Raw genomic sequence first — 16820 nt, 5'->3', positions numbered from 1 at the left:
CGAGAACCAAATAAATAAATAAATAAACATAAGGAGAAGAGCTACTCCCAGCCCAGGGAATCCCCTCCCACTGGGACCCTGGCTCCTTCTGGGCACATGATGGCTAATGAGGCCACTGCCCAGTTTCAGGCCCAGGTGGGCACTGAGATGTGGGAACAGAGGCCCGAGGTGGGTGGCTGCAGACTGTTCTTAAGAGACCCTACCAGCAGACAGACTCACCCCCGCCCATACCAAAGGGCATCTCTGGGCAACAGCACCCAGCGAGATGCTTGTGGCAGAAGGCTATACCCAGCAGGGGTCGTGGCCATGGCAGCTGAGCCTAAGCCCTCTGCAACCTGGGTGGGAGGAAAGATACATGGCACAGAGGCTGCGGATACCTGGGGGAGAGGAGTCCACTGCCAGGCCCAATACACAGAAAAGCAAAGACAGAGGCGAGCACAGGTGTGGAGTGAGATGCCCCTCAGGAGCTGCTCGCCCAGGGCCTGTTGAACAGGTTGTGTGCTGCTCAGTGGCAGCAGGCTGAAGGAGCAAACAGATGCAATATCCAGTCCCTACTCCCCCAGCCAAGCTGCGGACCCTCATTTGGGAATGCCCAGAAGAAGACAGGCATTTTCTAATTCTTGCCAAAGTGCCCATATGGGCCACAAGAACCTCCTGAGAGGGGAGGGGCTGCAACAGGCTGAGACCCCAGTTTAGCCCCTCAGCATGCAGGGAAGAGCTGGCTGCAGAAAAGAGAAGATGGGGCGTGGCCTCTCCCGGTGATGTGCTTCCGCCCTCCCTCCTTCCAGGCCCCTTTCTCAGCCCAAACCTTCAGGGCCTTCGTTTCCCATGATGAATAGAAAAGGAGCAGCAGTTCCCAACAGAAGAAAAGAGGCCTAAGAGCCTAGCCCTCAGCTGGCATGGGCCTGAAGTCTGCAGAGATGGATGCAGAGGGTGGGGCTCCACCATGGGGCTAGGAGCTTCGGTAGGTCTTGATGATGTCTTTGATGGGGCGGCGGCAGATGGGACAGCAGGCGTGCAGAGCCTTCTTGAGACGCAGGCCGCAGGCGTAGCAGAGGCACATGTGACCACATGTGTAGATGACTGTGTCCACCGTGTGTTCGTAGCAAATGGTGCACTCAGAGCTCCACTGGCTGGAACTCAGTGGAGAATCAGGCAGGCTCACTGGGGAATTGGGGACTGTCCCTGAGGGGAAAGGAGCATCAGTCAGGAGGTCCTGGCCCAGAGCTCTGGCAGCGTGCTCAGCTCCAGACCACAGCTAGGTGATGGGAGGCAGGGATGGGGAAGAAAAGGGGCCTCACGCCTTCTAAGGCAAGATGCCCCGAGCTACTTTTGGTCACTCCATGTGCGCTGAAAACTCCTCTGGAGAAAGCTTCCCAGCTAGGGAACAGAAGGGACCTGCCCGATGTCTCTACCCAACAAGGCTTGACTGAGCCAGGTTCTAGCTCCTCTGTTCTAGTCTACAGGGAAAGGAGAAGGAGGGAGGAAGGAAAGGAAAGAGTGGGAGAAGGAAAGAGGGAGAGGGAACGGGAGGGGTGGGAGGGAGGGAGGACAAGAAGGACCTGAGAAGAGAAGGAAGGCTGAGAGGAAGAGAAGAAGGAAGGCAGGCCAGCGGACTCACCACCAGTAGAGCTACTCAGAGGTCCAGAGCTGCATGTGCTGAGCAGCGGGTCTGAGAGGCGGCTGCCCAGGGCACTGGGTGAGGTTGGTGTGGAGGCAGGGGAGCAGGGGAGCGATGGGACACCCCGCTCAGCCAGGATGGTGGAGCCTGCAGAAGGGGGAAGACCACACTTACCACCAGCCAATGGATAACGTCAAGGCTCCACTCCCACAGTGGGCTCCCAGGCCTGACCACAGGATAGCCGTGGGCAAAGTCCCCATCTCCCTCCTGCTGTCTGAGCCCCATGTTCTTCGCCACAGTCCCCAGGCTTCACCCACTGACTCTTCGGAAAAGCATACGCCTCCTCCCCCAGGTTGTGGTCCCGTGTCCTTTCCTTCATCCCTCATTCCTCTCTCCCCAGTTCCCTCCTGCTCTTTCCTTCTATAAATTCTAAGGCCCACTGTGCACACTTAAGGCTGGGGACAGAGCTCTTGCCATCAAAAGACCTGGTTGTCCAGGGAAACGCCACTTCCAGGGAGCCTCAACACCCTCCACACACACACACAAAAAAAAAATCCACGTGCACCAACCACCTACGCACCTAGCATGGACTCAGGATTGAACAACTACAGAGCCTGGGATATTCTGGGTTCTTTGCCCAGGAATCCAGTGCTGCTTCTCCAGTTGAGCCACAAATGTTCAAAGAAAAGGAAAGGTCACTGGCTCCTCTATCTGCCCTAATAGAACACTTTGAGGGTGCTGAGTAAGATATTTCATTATTATAACATATTATTTCTAGGCATAACCAGTGGATGCTCATAAGGTTTCTCTTACTGTGTTAATATTTTTTGTTTGGTTTTGGCTTTGGTTTGGTCATGGCCTGGGCGTTGTCCCTCAGCTCTTCAGCTCAAGGTTAGTGCTCTACCACTTGAGCCACAGCTCCCCTTCCCGTTTTATGAGTAGTTTATTGGAGATAGAGTCTCACAGCCTTTCCTGCAGGGGCTGGCTTTGAACCACGATCCTCAGATCTCAGCCTCCTGAATAGCTAGGATTACAAGCCGGCGCCTGGCTTGTGTTAATATTTTTAAAGTTGATCTTTTTTTGGGGGGAGGGGTCCGGTCGTGGGACCTGAACTCTGGGCCTGGGCACTGTCCCTCAGCTCTTCAGCTCAAGGCTAGCGCTCTACCACTTGAGCCACAGAGCCATTTCTGGCTTTTTTTTTTTTGCTTATGTGGTGCTGGGGAATCGAACCCACGGCCTCATGCATGCAAGGCCAGCCTTCTACCACTGAGCCACCTTCCCAGCCCCAAAAACATGCCTCCTATTTATTCTCCTTGCCTTTTTGCACAGGCTAGCATTGTCAGAGCCGTGTCTATAAGGCATCCTTATTATATTTCTGTCTTTAGTGACAGTATTTCTAATATTCCACCAGTAAATATGAATTGGCAGTGGGGTTTGTGACACATATGAGCGAGGGAAATAGCCTTCCATTCTTAGTTTACCGAGGCCTTCCACAAAGCTAACCACTGCTCTATAAAGTAAATGAGGACCCTTCACACATCACCACTGATTAGTTTTTCCTTTAGAATCAGTCAGGATCCTCCAAATACCAGCTTTCTAGCTCAAATACCCAATCCTCCAAACCACTCAGGAACACTGTACTTTAACAGATGTTGAATTCTGGATGGTTCTTCTTCCATATCCACTTGACCCACTTATCACTTGAGACAGAAAAGTCTTGATTTTTCTCTCTCTTAATTCTCCTTTGCTCCAGTCTTATAAACCTCTTTGGATGACAGAAGCTTGCTGGAAAGCTCCTTATCTATTATTAGATGCTGCTGACGCAGGAGAGTACCTTATCCCTGTGTCATTTCCTTTCTCTGAGGATCTGAGCAGTGTCTCTCACTGAGCACAGCCAATTATCTTTCACCTGAGCTTTATTTTTCCCCTTAATCCAATTTCATTTTATTCCATCTTGAATTCTCAGGCCAGTCTAGCTCATCTGCCTTTCTGCTTGATTTCACTGAACCTAATTTCATTCCTTCGTGTTTTATTTTCCCTGGATTCTACCTTCTTAGCACCGCAGCCTCATTGCTTTTCATTGCTTTTCTCTCTTTCACTCTACTTTCATTTGGTCTCTCTAAAGACTACAAGCATTTAGTTATGTAAACACACATGACCTACAAGGAAGAGCACATTGGTGCACATTTACCTGCTCTATCAAACCTCCTGGGCTGAGGCTGGGGGTCGTGAGGCTGAGGGCACTCCAGCTTGGCATATTCTGTGGTGTGTGTGTGTGTGTGTGTGTGTGCATATTCTGTGGTGTGTGTGTGTGTGTGTATGTGTGTGTGTGTTTGTTGCCCAGAATCTCTGGAGGGAGACTCAAGAATATGAAGTTTACTAGGTCTTCCCAGTGAGGTTAATGAATATAGTTCAGTCTAACAGGGCTGGTTAGTAGACCAGGGCTGCAGATTATAAACACCTGCCCTCTGGAGTAATATGGATGCCAGGGAATGCTTCGTGCAAAGGAAAAAAGATTTCTGAACAAATTAGCTCGGAAAACTGTAGACCTCAACCACTCTATTTAAAGATTCACACTGCAGCTGAGCACTGGTGGCTTACACCTGTAATCTTACAAAGGAGGCTGAGAGCTGAGGATTTCCATTTGAAGCCAGCTCAAGTAGACAACAGCACCACATATTAAAGGCTCTGAGAAATCTTGCAATAGAGAATCCTCCCACTGCTCTATTCAAATCAATGTTTCCCTAACGTTTTAGCCACATGGCCCCTTTTTCAAAACAACAACAACAAAACTATGAACATTCCACACAACAATCTGGGAAGTATGGTTACACTTCCAATCCATTAAAACTCTGTGTCCCCCTAAAAAAAAGATCTAAAATTCTGCAATCCCATTTCTCTCAAGGTTGCCTGCTCAGAGATTCCTCTTCCCACCTCACCTCACACCCCACCGGGCAGACAGAAACCCCTGACATACCAACCTGTGTTCACAAGCATCCTTAGGGCCACTGGCCCTGAATTCCCATTAACTGCTGGGTGACATGGTCCAAAAAGAAACGTACTCTTCACCTGACTTATGAAACTCTAACTCCTCTGTACTTCATCTTTATAATAACAATAAAAAATTGTTTAAAAAAGTTAAGTGCTGGTGGAAACCATTTCCCCATTTTTTTAGGCGCCCTGGGGTGTGGGGACCTGGGCCCTGAGGTGTGTCTGGGAGTGTGTGTTGAGCAGGCTTTGAACTCCGTTCTTGTGACATTTGAGGACCCTCGGCCTGGACGATGGGGTCTCCCCCAGAACTCGCCTTGGGTATTTGTAGGGGATCTGGGAAGTCCCCGCTCCCCAATCCCACACACACACCCGGAGGGCCTCAGCCCAGCACTCACCGAGGATGCGGACCTGCGTGATGGAGCCATGCAGGCCGAAGAACATCCAGAGTGGCTGCGAGACATCCACGCACAGCTGCATGCCCGCGGCTGCGCCGTTGTGACTCAGGTGCAGCTCGCCGTCGGCATTGACCACCAGGCCCAGGATGTCGCCGCTGTGCAAGGGCCCGGGCACGCGGCACACGGCCCAGAACTCCTTGCGGTCCACCAGGGCTTCGGGGCTGAAGGGCAGGTCGGCGGGCCGCAGCGTGCCGGGGTCGCACGTGGTGACGCCGAAGGAGAGCGCGCCGGGCCGCGCGCCGCCCCCGCCGCTCGCGCGCGTGACCTTAATGAAGATGGTCTCGGCCGCGCGCACGGGCCGGCTGGTGAAGACGAGCGCGCGCTCGTCGCGCCCGTGCTCCAGGCGCGCTACCGTCTGCTCGTCCAGGATGCGGACGTGCGCGCCCGCGCGCAGCGCGTGGAAACGCAGGTCGCCGTCGAGCTGCGCGGGCAGCGCGCGGCTGTGCTGAGAGTTGAGCGAGTTCTGCGGGATCGGGCAGGCCGAGGCCGGCGCGCTCCCGTCGCCGTCGCCCTCGCCGACGGGCACGTTGAGGTCGCACAGGCTCACGGAGAGGCGCGCGTCGTCCGCCTCGCGGCGCAGCGAGGGCCGCCGCAGCGCTGTGAAGGAGCGCGGCCGCAGGCAGTCGGGGGGCACCAGCTCGCTGTCTGCGGCGGGGAGGGCGGGACGGGACGGGGGGGGGGGACAGCCGTCAGGTCACGGATACCGTCAAGGTCAAAGGTCACTGCCAAGGTCACCGCCGCGAACCCACGCCTGCGCCCCGACTCAGCTGCGTTTCAAGTAGGCGCCACTGACACACTTAGCAAATGCTTAACGGCATAAAACAAAAACTGCAGTGACACGAGGGCAGCAAGGTTTAAATAACGGCATGGGGCCAAGGCCATCTCCTGGCTTCTGAATGCTAACAGCAGGCCGGACTTTGTACCAGGTGCACTTATTGTCTGCAGCAAGAGTGCAAGTGTGTGTGTGTGTGTGTGTGTAGGTGTGTGCGCGCACGCGCGTGCGCGTCCTACCTGGACCCTATCCCTTAGCTTTTCCGCTCAAGGCTGGTGCTCTAGTACTTGAGCCACACCTCCACTTCCAGTTTGTTTGGGTTTTTTTCCTGGTTAATTTTAGATAGAAGTCTCTCATATGTGTCTGCCTGATCTTCAGAATTCAGCCTCCTGAGTGGCTAGGATTACAGGCACAAGCCACCAACGCCTGGCTTTCTTTTTTCTCTTTACTTCCTTTTTTTTTTTTTTTTTAGGCAATAGGCCCTAGGTTGATTCCTAGCACTTCCTAGGAGGTAAATTTTTTTCTTAAATTTCAATCTCCCAAGGGGTGACGTTGTCCAAAAAGAAACGTACTCTTTATCTGACTTATATGACTGTAAACTCATTGTACATCACTTTTATAATAACAAAAAAAAAAGTTATGCTGGGCACATCTGTAATCCTAAGTACTCAGGAGGCTATGATCTGAAGATCACTGTTTGAAGCCAGCCCAGGCAGGAAAGTCTGTGAAACTCTTATTTCCAGTTAATCACAGAAAAAAAAAAACAGAAGTGGAGCTGTGGCTCAAGTAGTAGAGTGCTAGCCTTTAACAAAAAGGAGCTCAGGGACAGAGCCCAAGCCCAGAGTTCAAGCCCCAGGACCAGCAGGAAAAAAAATGTTTTAATTAAAACACACACACACACAAATACACACACACACTCAAACTCGGGGGATCTTCCATCTTTAATCCAGCACCTAGAACAATGCCACATTCATAGACAAACCTTCTGTTCCATCTTAACTCTGTAAGGCCAGAGGGAACCCCCACTCTCCTCTCAATCCCCTTGTGTAAACTGTCACATCTAATCCGGACAGTTATCTTTTGAGTTTACCATTGCCACATAAGGACACTGAGCTGAGGGAAGTTCAGGAAATTCATCCAAGAGCTCTTTTACTGGGACTCTGATTCTTCCTCTTCAATCAGACAAGTAATTCAAACTGTATTTTATAGGAAATACAGCTCAACAGAAAGAAAGAACTGGCTGGCTGCTCACCTCCCAGAGGTGATATATTTAGATTATGAATTTGTGGATGTGGTTATGTAGTAGGCTTGTGTGCATGTGTGTCTGTAGGCCTCACGCTCACATTGGGCTTTTTGTTCATAGAGGAGGGTGCTCTATTACTTGAACCATGCCTCCACTTCTGTTTTTTTGCTGGTTAACTGGAGGTAAGAGTCTCTTGGTTTTTGGCTAGATTGCAAGAGTAATCTTCAGATGTCAGCCTCCAGAGTAGCAAGGATTATAGGTGTGAACAACTAACACCAGGCTTTAGTTTTGTTTTATAAAGTTTTAGCTGGTTACTTTTTTAATGTAAACATTGAGTTATGCTATAGAAGTACCAATAGTCCTTTTATGGGTAATAAGCCACTATTTTTGTTGTTGTTGTTGTTGGTTATAGGGCTTGAACTCTGGGCCTGGGCGTTGTCCCTGAGCTCTTCAGCGTAAGGCTAGCGCTCTACCACTTGAGCCACAACACCACTTCCGGTTTTCTGGTGGCTTATTTTTTTTAAAAAAAAAAGGAGGAGGCAACAATGCTGGATAGGAAATGTACTCATAACCTTACTCATGTAACTATAACCCCTCTGTGTACAGTATTTTTACAAACAGTATTTTTTTTGGGGGGGTCCAGTCGTGGGCCTGAACTCTGGGCCTGGGCGCTGTCCCTCAGCTCTTCACTTCAAGGCTAGCGCTCTACCACTTGAGCCACAGCGCCAGTTCCGGCTTTTTTCTTTTTGCTTATGTGGTGCTGAGGAATCAAACCCAGGGCCTCATGCATGCAAGGCAAGGGCTCTACCACTGAGCCACCTTCCCAGCCCCATACAAACAGTATTTTTACAATAAAAAGTGTTATTAAAAATTTTTATTGTGAAAATACCGTACAGAGGAGTTACAATTACATGGGCAAGATAATGAGTACATTTGTCATGAAGCATTGTTGCCTCCTCCTTTATTTCCCCTTCTTATCCCTTCCCCCTACCATCCCCCCCCATTAAAATTTTTTTTAACAAAAGAGTCTTAACAGACTTTCCTGCCTGAGCTAACTTTGAACCATGATCCTTGGATCTCAGCCTCCTGAGTAGTTAGGATTACAGGTATGAGCCACTAGCACCCAGCTTGGTAATAAGCCACTTTTAAAATGTGGTAACTTTAACCTGTCTCCCAGAAAATGCACATTCTCACCAAATTCTCTGGGTAATTCTGGGTATCAGTGAACTGCACAAAGCCTTCCATGGGTGTGGACTCCAGGCTGAGAATCAGAATCCCTCTACACAGAATTGCCTTTCACTGACTGGATTCTGAACACCTCTTCCCCTTGCCAAGAGTGGCTTCCCTTCTGCTATCCAGCTCGGTGGAGGACCTTCATGATGAAAGTAACTTGCAGCGTCATAAATGTCTCTGCATTTCATCCTGAAAACAGCCCATAGAGGCAGTTCCATCTTATGGGTAACACTCAGGGGAGCTGTGCCAGCACCCAAGCACTGTAGATCCAAGATTGGGGAAGGTCTCCTCAGCCCCCAATGTCACCCTCTCCACTTCCAGACTGTCCTTTGGCAAAATCCATGTCCCCATTTGGTCTGGCATCACACCATGACCCAAATTGAGCCCAGTTCCTTCCCAGGACCCTTCTGTAAGTCTCCCTGTGCCTTATGCTAGAATTGGACTCCAGCTGAAGTGTAGGAGCGGTCTCTACAGCCTCCCAATTCTCAGCCCCACTCCCTGTCCCTTCCAAAAACTGTGTTGTCTGGGCCTAATGAGGTTTGGGTGCTGGCCCCTCCCCCAAGTTTCCTGCTGCTCTAGAAACCTCCTGGGGCCTGGCTGGTTGGGGCTTCCCAGAATTGCATTGGCAAGGAGGAGGGAGCCAACCGGAAAACGTGATTATTCCAGGGAATTGACTCTGACAGCAGTGGTGCAGAGCGGCTGGGGGCTGCGTGGAGGCAGAGGCGAGGGGCTTGCACTGAGAGGAAACACGGACAGCAACGCTAGAGAGTCCAAAAGACCTCGGGCTGACCTGCTCCCTGCTCCCTAACCCCTTGGGGATTCCAGTCACGGCCCCCTGGGAACTCCTAGGAGCTAGAAAAGTCAAGGAAGGGAGAGGAAGGGCAAGGAAGGGATCAATCACTCAGAGACGCCCAGCTAGGGCATAGGGGAGCATAAGTATAGATGCCCCGTCCTCAGGAGTCAGTTCAGAGTTCTGGAACAGGGAAGGCCATGATGGGGTAGCACCAGTGAAACTAGGGGACACGGACTCCCTGGAAGGAAGTCAGTAAACAAGAAGGGCCTGGTTCTCTGAATGAAACTGGAGGTGAGCTCGCCCCTTAAGGAGCCTTCTGTAGAAGAAGGCTCCTGAATATGTTCATTTCAGGTGTCACTGTGGCTTAGACAATCTGATTCACTGCTGAGCAAATCTGTTTTCAAGAAAGCTTCTCAGGAAGCAGAGGTAGGAGGATTTTTACCTGCCCCAGCAAAAGCATAAGACCCTATCTGAAAAGTAAACTAAAAGCAAAAGAACTGGCTCCAGTGAGGTCCTAAATTTAATCCCATTGTCACCAAGAAAAGTGAAGGCTTCACATAATGCATCTGAGGTCATCATCCTGGGATTCAAATCCTGCCATTTCCTTACGACAAGATTCTATGACCTTAGACTGACTGGTAGCTTCACTTCTTAACTTCCTTCCTTTAGCAGTGAGAGCTACTGAGTTACAGAAACTCTACATTCTGACTCTCACCTTAGAAGGGGTGCTGGGCAACCTTGCATGTAATCATCATCAGGTTAATATGTGCTGTCATTGTTAGTATTATTTACATGCCATGGGGTTCGGAAGAAAGTGCATGAGCTTTGGGGTGAGTCATGCCTGGCTTTGAATGTCCTGTCTAGAATGTCTGCTGTAAACAGCTTCCTTTCAGCATCATATGGTTCACCTAGAGGCAGTGGTGCCTGTTCTAACAGTGTGACAGAGGTAGGGGAGCAGAAGAGCCCTTGGAACCCAGAAGGTCCCTGATAGCTTCAGATATAAGCATTTTCTTAGGCTGTTTGTTAACCAATGTCAAGTCTACCTGTACTTAGCCCATCAACGTTTTGAACTCCATCAGTCATGGTAAGCACCCAGGAAATATTCTTTTTTTTTTCTTTTTGGGCAGTCTTGGGGCCTAAACTCAGGACCTGGGCACTGTCCCTGAGCTTCTTTTGCTCAAGGCTAGCACTCTACCACTTGAGCTAGTTCCACTTCCAGCTTTTTCTGTTTATGTGGTACTGAGGAATCAAACCAGGGCTTCATGTATGCTAGGCAAGCATTCTACCACGAAGCCACATTCCCAGCTCCCCAGGAAATAGTCTTACATCTGTAATCTTAGCTACTCAGGAGGCTGAGATCAGAGGATCACAGTTGAGGCCAGCCCAGGCAAAAAGTGAGACCTCATCTCAACCAATAAAAAGCTGATGTGATGGCTCAAACCTGCTATCCCAGCTGTGTGAGAGGTATAAATAGAAGAATTGAGGTCTAGGTTAGCCCAAGCAAAAAGTAGGACCTTATTTGAAAAATAATGAAAACAAAAAGGCTAAGGGTATGGTAGGGTGCTTACCTGGCAAGTACAAGGCCCTGAGTTCAAACCCTAGTACTGCTGAGAGAGGGAGGGGAGGGAGAGAAAGAGAGAGAGATACCCACCCTGAAGAAGCTAAAAATAATGCAGATTAGAGGATTGAGAGAAGAGGCTGGGAAATTAGCCTCTTGCTTGAAATACTGCAGGAGCAGGGAGCTGAGAGGACCTGGAAACAGCTAAACATGGCAAGAGGTCCCAGTATCAGTGCCTAGCCCCAAACATCTTCTAACCTTTCCCCTCTACCTCTAGGGCAGGAGCAGCTGCAGACAGCCAGCGGGCTCCAAAATAACTGTCCCATCAGTGGGCTAGCTGCGCAAGGCCTGGAATACATGAAACTCGAGAGTCAGAGCACCCTCCACATAGCAGACAAATGGCCAAGATCCTCAGTAGGAGCCAGCGCCAACCCAGGGTCAGGGTCACGTCCAGCCCCAGTCTGAGGAGAACACCTTGGGACAGCTCAGGACCGCACCCTGGGCTGCAGCCTGGTAAACAAGGGGGAGGGGAAGCTTGAAACCACAAGCCACAGGGCAGTGCTAGGTTTAGAAACCAAGTTATGCAATCAGTGTTGGGGCATGCTGCCCATCTGGAAGCTGGGGAGGGGGGCAGGGGGTACAAGGGCTGTGAGAGGAGCTGCATGTATGTCAAGTCACCAACTCCTGCTGATCCTGGGGCCTGGCTGTAGCTCCACAGGTACCCTGGGCCAGAGCAGAAATAACCAGACCTAGAGAAGTCTGGACCTGGGTCCTGGGTCACCAGCTGGAAGAGCCCGGGCTCAGAGGCATGAAGATATCTGAATATGATTTCATTACAAGTCTTTACATCTTGGATTGAGCAGGATCTCAGGGTGCCCAGGGAGCGATGGAGTTAGGAAATCATGTACTCTGCCAAGTTCTTGCTAGAAAGGCCACTATCCTCTCTACCCCTGAAGAAACACAGTAATTAGAAACAGTCCTCCTTGGAGCTGGGTATGGTGGTGAATACCTGCAATCCCAGCACTGAGGAGACAGAGGAGGATCAAGAATTTGAGGCCAACCTAAGCTACATGCAAGACCCTGCCTAAAATAAGGAAGAGAGAAAAAACAAAAACAGTCAGGCACTGGTGATTCATGCCTGTAATCGTAGTTATTTCAAAGGCTAAGATCTGAGGATGGAGGTTCGAAATCAGCCCTGGCAGAAAAGCCCATGAGATTCCTCTTTCCAACCAACTAACAAAAAGCTGGAAGCAGATATGTGGCACACATGGTAGAGCACCAGATGGAATGAAAAAAGCCAAGTAACCCCTAGGCCCTGAGTTCAAGCTCATGACTGACAAAAAAAAATAAAGTGAGAGCACAAGGTACTGGGTTCAAGCCCCAAGATCTGCAAGGAAAATAATAATAATAAGTACTGGTAGTAATAACCTCTGTTGTGTGAATCCTCTGAATCTCTCCTACAGCTAAGTGTTCCTTTTAGAACAAAGCTCTCCACCTGGGGTTGAGGTCTGGGCAACCTCCTAGAAGAAACCAGACTGGACCTGAAGGACTGACCAGACGGCATGAAGGCGGATCACTGTTGGCAAGTGCCAGGAGGCCCAGGCCCTGCCACACACGGCCAGTGAGAGACACAGTGCCTTGGCACTGGTGCCGGGGCCTCCTTTGAGACAGGGTGGCCATCAGCGCTGTCTTGTTTGTTTGGATTCGCACATCCGGAGGGCAGCATGGGGTCACCTTTGCTGGGGTCGGTCTGCAGCCGCAGGCTGCCTGGCCACTGTCTCAGCCCCTGTTTGGAAGGCGCTGCCAGCCTTCCCAACTGTCTCCACAAACATCCTCCTGGCCTGGCATCTGACACGGGCAGCAGAAGGAGCCAGGGAGACGGGGCACAGCTGGCTTAGATGGACAAGGGGTTTCTCCACCCCTCTGGACAGCGCCCCCAAACCAAGACCCACCTCCATCTCTTTCTTTAAATCCAACCACAGGAAGGCTGGGAGATACAAATACAATTTCTGAGGGGTGGAAAGAATGGTCCACAATCGGTTGCAGTCTCAACTCTGATTTCTAGAATCTTCAAGCCAGAGGATCTTATAGATTCTCAAACTCTAGTGGTCCTGAACCATTAAAAAAAAAAATGTGTCAGTAACCAAGGCTTGAACTCAAGGCTAGCTCTACTTATGGTTGTTGCTCTACCACTTGAAACACACTTTCTTCTTCCATGTCTTTTTTGGAGGCACTGGACTCTTTTTGTCCAATGGAAGCGGAAGCTCTGGTTGAAGTGTGTGAGGTGAGCAGAGCCCTGTCCTTGAACTCTCAGCTGCCTTAGAGAACCCTGGGGCTCCAAAGAACCCAGCTGGAGAACCACAGACCTTGTTCCAAGAAAGAATTTAGTGGGTTTTTTTTTGGGGGGGTAGGAGAGACTAAATTAGGCCTTTATAACATAAAGATTAATGGACACTAATGTCTATGAGCCTCACAGACATCTGAACTATGTGAGACATGTACCCTTCTGTCCAAAGACACCGCTTTTTAGTGGTTGGAGATTAGAGTCTCACAGGGGTGTTTATTTGTCCCCCCCCCCCCTCACCTGGCTGGCTTCAAACCTTAATCCTCAAATCTCAGCCTGCTGAGTAGCTAAGAATACAAGCATGAGTTATTGGCACCTGATTTTTTTTTTGAATGAAAAGGAAAGAAAAAATATCAAAGAAAAAGAAACCATGACCTGCATCCTCAGCAGCCTCCCCATCTCAAGGGCTAGCACAGACTCCGTAAGCTAAAATTTGCCTCTTGGCTCCAGAAGCCAAGGCTGAGGGCAAATATTGGTTGAGCCAAGGAAGCCAAAGACCCACATAGCAGTGTGGTCCTCCACTGGGAATGGTGCACACGCTGTGAGCTAAGCTACTGCATACCCAGGCAGGAGTCCTGACCCAAGCAAGGCCTAATCTTCAGGGGTCAGGGGGCTCTCAGGAGAACCCGCCCAAGGCTACCTAAGGGTCTTGTTCCTCTCTGTCCTTGGTGAGCAGATGGGGTGTTTCACCCAGTCCTGGGGGGCTGTGGCCTGTGGGGATAAAGCAGCCCACTGGGCTCAGCCACTGACACCCTGGTGTGCCACCAGTGTCACTGGCCATATGACCAGATGGGCTGGGAGGTCTAGATTCCAGGCTGAGCAGCTGAGGGCCGGACAGGTCGCTCCCTATCCTGGGCCTTGTGCTCTCCTAATGTCCGTCAGTTCTTCACATTAACTAGCTAGACAGCTAGGCGCTGTGAGAACTTTTCACTCTGATTCTTCCCCTGAGATGTACACAAGTCCACATCCATCCATCCCTGGTCCCTCCACAAGTTGCCACTGCCTTTCTACTTCACCATTCCTCTCCAGGCCTGCTGCTCACGCCCATCTCTGCTCCTGGACATGGCCCTCAGAGGGCCTACAAATTCCCCTCAGGCACTCCAGGATTTTCACCTTCTTAGGCTCCTGATCTGAAATATCTCCTATAAGAAGTCCCCCTGGATTGCTCCCAGCCTACAATGCTACAGTTGTACTTTTGCAGAAATGGACTTAGATTTCCTCGTAGCAATGATAGGGCATGTCCCCTTGAAGCTGGGTCAGGGTTTTCTTTTTTCTTTTCTTTTTTTTTTTTTTTTGGGTCCAGTCGTGGGGCCTGAACTCTGGGCCTGGGCACTGTCCCTCAGCTCTTCAGCTCAAGGCTAGCGCTCTACCACTTGAGCCACAGCGCCACTTCCGGCTTTTTTCTTTTTGCTTATATGGTGCTGAGGAATCGAACCCAGGGCCTCATGCATGCAAAGCAAGCGCTCTACCACTGAGCCACCTTCCCAGCCCCTTCTTTTTTCTTCTTTCTTTCTTTCTTTCTTTTTTTTTTGATGGGTCATGGGTTTTGAACTCAGGGCCTGGGTGCTGTCCCTGAGCAAATTCTTTTGCTCAAGGCCAGTGCTCTACCACTTTGAGTCACAGCACCACTTCCAGTTTTCTGGTGTTTAATTGGAGATTAGTCTCATAAGCTTTCTTGCTGGGGCTGACTTTGAACCTTGATCATCAGATCTCAGCCTCCTGAATAGCTAGGAGTATAGGCTTGAGCCACAGGCACCCAGCTCAGGGTTTTCCATTCTCTTTCTCCCTGTCCCCTGCAAAGTGCCCAGGCTGGGCAGAGACACTTACATAGAAAGCAGTCTGTGAGTGGCAGTTTTTTGCCAAAATCATGTTTGTTCTTCCCAACTTTTTAATTTATTTTTTTGACACAGCTCTCACCTCACTCTGTAGTCCAGAGTGGGCTTGAATTCCTGATCTTCCTGCTTCTACCTCTCGAGAGCTGAGATTACAGGCATGCACCATCATCAAGTTAACATTACTGAAAGGATCAAGGAAACTTTGGGAAACTGGGAGAGGAGTTTATCTGTTCTAATATTAATCACCCCATAAAACACATGTTTATTTAGTTGTTGGCAGTCCCTCTTCCTGGAGGTAGGAAGCTGTTATTCTTGGAGATAGTAGTTAGGGCTTGGGCCAGGGATCCAGCAGGAGAGAGGGTAAGCAGCTGGGCTCCAGCCATGGGGAGGTGGTCACAGGCCTGGAGCTGGCCTCAAGACAGGGAAGAGGAGGTAACAGCTTCTGCCTTTACTTATGTATGACATAGCCCATCTGTCCATGGCCTGACTTGTGTGCACACCTACTGTGTATGTACACTGTATGCCAGGCATCCCAGGATACTGCTCAGCTGAGGACAGGCCTAGTCCAGGTCAAGTGCAGAGAGCATTAATTCCAGACAAAGGCAGAAGGGAACAGAGTCAGGCCTGGCAGGAAATCCCTAAAGGGCAGACATTGGCTTGATGCATAATCACCCCCAAGAAATACTGATCCATCTTTAGAGCCACTAGGTCAGAGAGCAACTTCTTTTACAGGAGAAAGAGCCACTGAGAAGGGAAAGAAGAGTCAGAGGGATCAGAGTTGAAAGGAGAGATAAGAGGACTACAAAACATTTACACAAGCCAGGCGTAATGGTCACACACCTGTACTCAGAACTCAGATTGTTGAGGTGGGAGGAGCTTAAGTTCAAGGCCAGCCTAGGTTCTGTGATGAGTTAAAGCCAGCCTGGACACAGAAAGAAGACCCTAGACAGAAAAGAGAAACAAAAGAAAAGAGGGAAGAAAGGAAGGAAGGAAAAAGGAAAAAAAGAAGGAAGGGAGAGGGGAAGGGTGTAGTGGTTTGCTGGGTAATTTGTGTAGGGAAGAGAGGAAAGAGGAGGCTAGGGAAAGAAATGGAGTTTGAGTCTATACAGGGTGGCAGGCAGGCATATCTCAAAACACAAAGACATTGCCCTAGAAGAATCGAATGGCCAGCCTATCTCAGAACTCTTGGGTAAAAAGCTCTGTGTGTGTGTATGTGTGTATCATTTTCACACACACATACACAAATCAATTTAAGAGGAACAAAATGAAGAGATATTTTAATCTGCCAATTGAATTTAAGGACCATAATCAGTGCTTGAAAATGCTAGGGATTATGGTGATTTATGGCCGGAACGGGAATCAGATGGAGCCTAGGCCTTATCGGATGCAGAATAGCCTGCTGGGAAATCCAAAAGTGAGCCAACCCATTTATAGTCAAAGAAGGGGAACAGGTCAGGCCAGGTTGGGCTGCCTGTGCTCTGGCTCCAGGGTGGGACCCTACAGATTATCCACCAGGCCCCCCTTGAAGATCAGAAGCCCCACCTCCCCTGGCATGTTCCCTTCAACCTCAACTGTCTAAGTCTGGAATGTGGAAGCCCAGCCCTAGTCTCCTCTCCCAAGTAACCTTCTTGACTCCACCCTCCCTCGCTGACCTGAGCCTCCGGACTTCCTGTCTTCTTTTATGTTCAAACCTGCTGGGGGCGAGGGGAGTAGGTGATGAGCTGCCTTGCTCTGGTCCCAGAACACTCAGTTCAGTCCCAGCTCGGTCACATCCCTACATGGGCAGGCCAGGCCTTCCACAGGCCTCAGTTTTCTCCCTGCCAAATGGGGATAAAAAATGCTCCCCTCCAGACCTGTTGCTTGGAGGTTAAATGAGCTAACTGGATGGAAAGCATCTCAGCAGATGGGAAGGATCTTATGACCGCAACACTTAGCAATTTACTGCCCTCTCTGGGCTGCGCTGTGGTTGTGTCCC

General features: G+C 50.1%; 1 protein-coding gene across 2 annotated transcripts in view; it reads right to left on the bottom strand.

The window, feature by feature from the left end:
- Nucleotides 1-321: 321 nt before the first annotated feature.
- The window catches only part of Neurl1 (neuralized E3 ubiquitin protein ligase 1), a 37189-nt gene continuing 20690 nt past the window's right edge, over nucleotides 322-16820 (bottom strand). For both annotated transcript variants that reach the window (XM_013017879.1, XM_013017880.1), the window contains exons 4-6: nucleotides 5008-5712; nucleotides 1622-1768; nucleotides 322-1185 (exon numbers count right to left, since the gene is read on the bottom strand). In XM_013017879.1, coding sequence (XP_012873333.1) covers nucleotides 953-1185; nucleotides 1622-1768; nucleotides 5008-5712 — 1085 coding nt within the window. In that variant the 3' untranslated portion in view covers nucleotides 322-952. The remainder of the gene's footprint in view (nucleotides 1186-1621; nucleotides 1769-5007; nucleotides 5713-16820) is intronic.

Source organism: Dipodomys ordii, unplaced genomic scaffold (assembly GCF_000151885.1).
Source record: "Dipodomys ordii isolate 6190 unplaced genomic scaffold, Dord_2.0 Scaffold36, whole genome shotgun sequence".
Taxonomy (NCBI): Eukaryota; Metazoa; Chordata; class Mammalia; order Rodentia; family Heteromyidae; genus Dipodomys; species Dipodomys ordii.
This window is presented reverse-complemented; position numbering and strand designations above follow the sequence as displayed.